The sequence below is a fragment of the Antrostomus carolinensis genome, unplaced genomic scaffold (assembly GCF_000700745.2).
Source record: "Antrostomus carolinensis isolate BGI_N321 unplaced genomic scaffold, ASM70074v2 scaffold27724, whole genome shotgun sequence".
In the NCBI taxonomy this organism is placed as follows: Eukaryota; Metazoa; Chordata; class Aves; order Caprimulgiformes; family Caprimulgidae; genus Antrostomus; species Antrostomus carolinensis.
The window spans coordinates 379-4267 of NW_010310519.1; the positions used below are offsets into that span (position 1 = coordinate 379).

At 58.4% G+C, this 3889-nt stretch overlaps 1 protein-coding gene across 1 annotated transcript in view; it reads left to right on the forward strand.

Annotated features, from left to right (window-relative positions):
* Positions 1-244: 244 nt before the first annotated feature.
* Positions 245-3889, forward strand: part of LOC104523768 (ankyrin repeat and fibronectin type-III domain-containing protein 1) — a gene marked incomplete at both ends in the record, with an annotated part of 9318 nt that continues 5673 nt past the window's right edge. Inside the window, 4 exons of the mRNA XM_010166455.2 lie at positions 245-335; positions 2241-2348; positions 2601-2700; positions 3318-3450. Of these exons, the coding sequence (XP_010164757.2) occupies positions 245-335; positions 2241-2348; positions 2601-2700; positions 3318-3450 (432 nt within the window). The remainder of the gene's footprint in view (positions 336-2240; positions 2349-2600; positions 2701-3317; positions 3451-3889) is intronic.

Sequence of the window (3889 nt, forward strand, 5' to 3'; positions counted from 1 at the left end):
TGGCAAGGGGCATTTGCAATGTCCCATCTTTCCTTTACCTCCTCACAAACCCACCCACCAGGCCGTGGGGATTCTCTAGTGTCTGATAACAAGAGCTTTGGACAGCAGGGGAGGTCAGAGCCAGTGACCCAGTTTATCACACCTCCTGGTGTACTGGTGTATTGGGCTATGGGGGATCCTCCTTCCCTCGTATGCCGAGCCGGGAGCGGTGCTGGTGTGCTGAGCGTGGCTTCCCTCCTCGCAGGGCACGGCTTACTACGTCCAGGTCTCCGCCTACAACATGAAGGGCTGGGGTCCCCCGCAAGCCTCCGTGCCCCCTTTTGCCATCCCCTCCAGTAAGTACCACTGGGAACGCCCGTGGGAGCCAGCACTGGCTGTGGGGTGGATGGGGGGAGGTGGCTGCTCCCTGTGCCATCCAGGGATCCCTCTTGCTGCTGGGATGGGGTCAAGTGGACTCAGGAGCAGAGGCAGCATTTGGGGTCTCGGGACAGGCAGGGGGGCTGTGCCAGGGGTCTGGGATGCTGCTTCCAGCTAACAGGAGTTTTGCCAAATAGTAATTTTTGAACCTGAAGTTCTCCTGGTAAAGGCTGAGCTGTTTGAGGCCACCTGGAGCAGCTCATCCTAAGGAGGAAGCCAGGTGAGAAGATGTTTTGCTCTCTCAGTGAGAAGGAAGGCGATGTAGCCATCTCCTCTGTAGGAAGGAAAACTACCCCTGGGTTTTTAGCAGAGGTTTGTCATTTAGCGTGGGGCAGCTTTGGGGAGGGGTCGGTCTTTACAGCCTCAGTGACATCTGCCCCAAAGCAGCCAAGCTCGAGCGAAGCCATCGTTGGCACGTGCTGAGGGGAGATGTGGTGGGATGCCTCAGCTCAGCCCCTTGAGATGTCTCCCAGGGCTTGGAGACATCCTGGTCCAGGGTGGCAGTGGCCCTGTGCCACCACATGCTGTCACCCATCCAGCCCAGCCCCGGGGACCTGCGTTCCCTGACACTGAGCTGGCATGGGGGTCACGAGCCCCACTGGAGACCAGCTCCAAGCTGTCAGCATCCACCTCCCCACGCTGGCACCAGGGCTAGGAGGGGAAAAAGCCACCCAATTTCACACAGTGCACCCCAGGGTGCTGGGGGGACAGACAGGAGGACTGAACTGGAAGGAGCCAGCCCCAGAGTCCCTGAGCAGGCTCCAAAGTGGCCTCTGGTCCTGAGATGGATCTCCACTGTGTGGCGATCCCACGGGATCAGCGCTATGGGATGTGTAAGGAGCAGGGTGGTGGGCACACGGCCCTGCCACCATGTCTGGGTGGAGATGTGGGTCTGACAGCACATCAACAGCGATGGGGCCGGGGCTCTGTGGGCACCCGGCACAGCTCTGGCTGCAGATACACACGGGTGTCGTGTTGGCACCCACTTTGCCATCCCACACGGGTCACATTCCCCATGACCAAGATCCACACGGTATCGATAAAGAGGACGGCTGAAGTGAATCAGACATGAGTCGGTTTTGTTTATTTTTATCTCCATTAATATTTCTCCCTCCCTGGCCCAGCAGAATATAGTCAGGCACCTCCCTGGGTGTTTTTAAAGCTCCTAAAAATAGTGGCGAGCTCCAGCCAAAGTTAACAGAGCTGAACTTTCCATGGAAAACAGCAGTGGGCAGGACACAGGGGGTGTTTAAAGCAATTAATGTAAAGCTAACGTAGAAGTGCTGGTGGGTCCCTGACCCCACTCCTGGTCCTGCTGCTGTCTCACAGCGGGGGGAGCTGGCAGAATTTTTTTGTGTTTGCTGAGGTGAGCCCGGCTCTCAGCACTCGCCTGGAGAAAGCTGCAGCTCCAGGGAAGACCTGGAGGAAGACACTGGAAAGAATTTTATTTTTTAGGGCTGATGAAGTGCGGTAGCAACAGACGGGACCTTGTTCTTTCCCTCTGCCGTGTCCCTGCCGTGCTGCGGGGTGGCTGGTGGCCATGGGGTGCTGTGCAGAGCTGGGGTGTTCCTGGGAAAAGGGTCACAAAACTGGGGATCTCTCAAAGCCCAGCCCACCCAGAGGTGCCCAGCACCCATGACTGCTGCTCTGCCATGCCATGCCCTGCCATGCCATGCCATGCCTGTGGGACACATGGGTGGGGTGCCAGGAGGTGACCTGCCATGGAGAGGAGAGGACGGGAAGCTCTCTTTCACCTAGGCTGAGGGGTAGGTGCTGGGGACGATGGGCCACGTGCTGGGGTGATGCTGGTCTGTCCCCCGCAGACTGGCGGGAGTACGACGGCCGGGCTCCACGGAGAAGGGGACAAGCTGAAGCTCTGGACCATCTCCTGGGCCAGGTGAAGACTGTCCACCAGCACTGCATTTGCCATGGTGAGTGCACAGCACAGTGCTGCGGGGAGGCTGGAGCGCGGGATCCAGCTGGGCCCCCCAGGGTTGTGACATGGTCTGAGGGACTGGGGTGGCACCAGGAGTAGGTCTGTCCCATGATGAGCATAGGAAGGAGACAATTCAGGCAGTGGGGACCTTGGCAGAGCTTTCCCACCGGGTCGACGTGCTGTGCCATGGGCTGCCAGTGCAACCCTTCATCTCCTGCTGCAGCATCCTCTGCTCTCTGCTCCCCAGAGCCCTGCAAGAACCAGCCCCAGAGCAGGAAGCACTCGGTCTCCAAGAGCCTCAAGCACCTCTTCCACCCCGGCAGCAAGTTTCTCAAGACGTTGAAGCGGTGAGAGGCTGATGTGCAGGTGTGGTAGGGAGCCCATCTCCCAGTGGGGACCTAGGGGATGCCCATACCAAGCATGGCCAGGAGCTGCATGCACAAACCAGGGACCAGGGGGTGCTCAGAGAGGGTCCTTGCCTGGAGCGAGCTGGTGGTGTCCATGGAGTTGAGTCCCATTAACCAGAAATCAAATGTTTCTCCTTCGTGTTTCTATGTGGACTGACCAAGCTGTGCCTGTACCCAGATCCCTGCACCATCTCCAAGCATCACCCAACACCCCACCGTCCTCTAGACCCCACCACTCTCCCACCACCCACCTTCACGCTTGGCCTTCAGGCACCCCAGTGTGTCTCCTGCACAGGCCTGGCCCCATCGCCCTCCCTTGTGCCAGCCAGGGCATCGGCCATGGCATCAGCTGTGGCATTGGCCAGACTCACCTTGGGGGCACCACTGGGTTCTTGTTCCTGCTCCTGTACTGGCTGTGTGCCTGTTCTGCCATGGGCTGGTGGAGAGGAGCTGAGACCTGGGGCAGGGGATCTCCTCTGCCCTCAGAAGAGAGCCTCTTTGGGAAATGAAGCTGGCAGCTGGGGGTGACACTGAAGTCTGTCTTCCCTCCCATGCAGGGGCCTCTACCTGACAGCCATCTTCTACAAGGACGACAACATCCTGGTGACCCATGAAGACCAGATCCCCGTGGTGGAGATTGATGATACCTACTCCTGCCTGCTCATGCAGGATTTTCTCTGGTTCACTAAGGTAGGTGGCCCAGGGACCCTGTGTGGTACACTGGGGCATGGCAGCAGTGCGTCTCCTGACACGCATCTGTCTGCCCGGCCGCCACCCCGGATGCTGCTGAGATGTTGGCCACCACTCCAGACAGTGTCCTCCAGAGGTGTGATGATCTGCAGAGTGCCTTCATCCACAAAGATGATTAGGGCCTGGAGCATCTCCCGTATGAAGAGAGGCTGAGAGAGCTGGGACTCTTCAACCTGGAGAAGAGCAGACTGAGAGGGGATCTGATCAATGTCTATAAATATCTGAAGTGTGGGGGCCAAATGGATGGGACTGGGCTCTTCTCGGTGGTGCCCAGTGGCAGGACAAGGGGCAATGGGCACAAACTGGAACACTGGAAGTTCCAGACAAACTTAAGGAAAAACTTATTTACTGTGAGGGTGTTGGAGCCCTGGGACAGGCT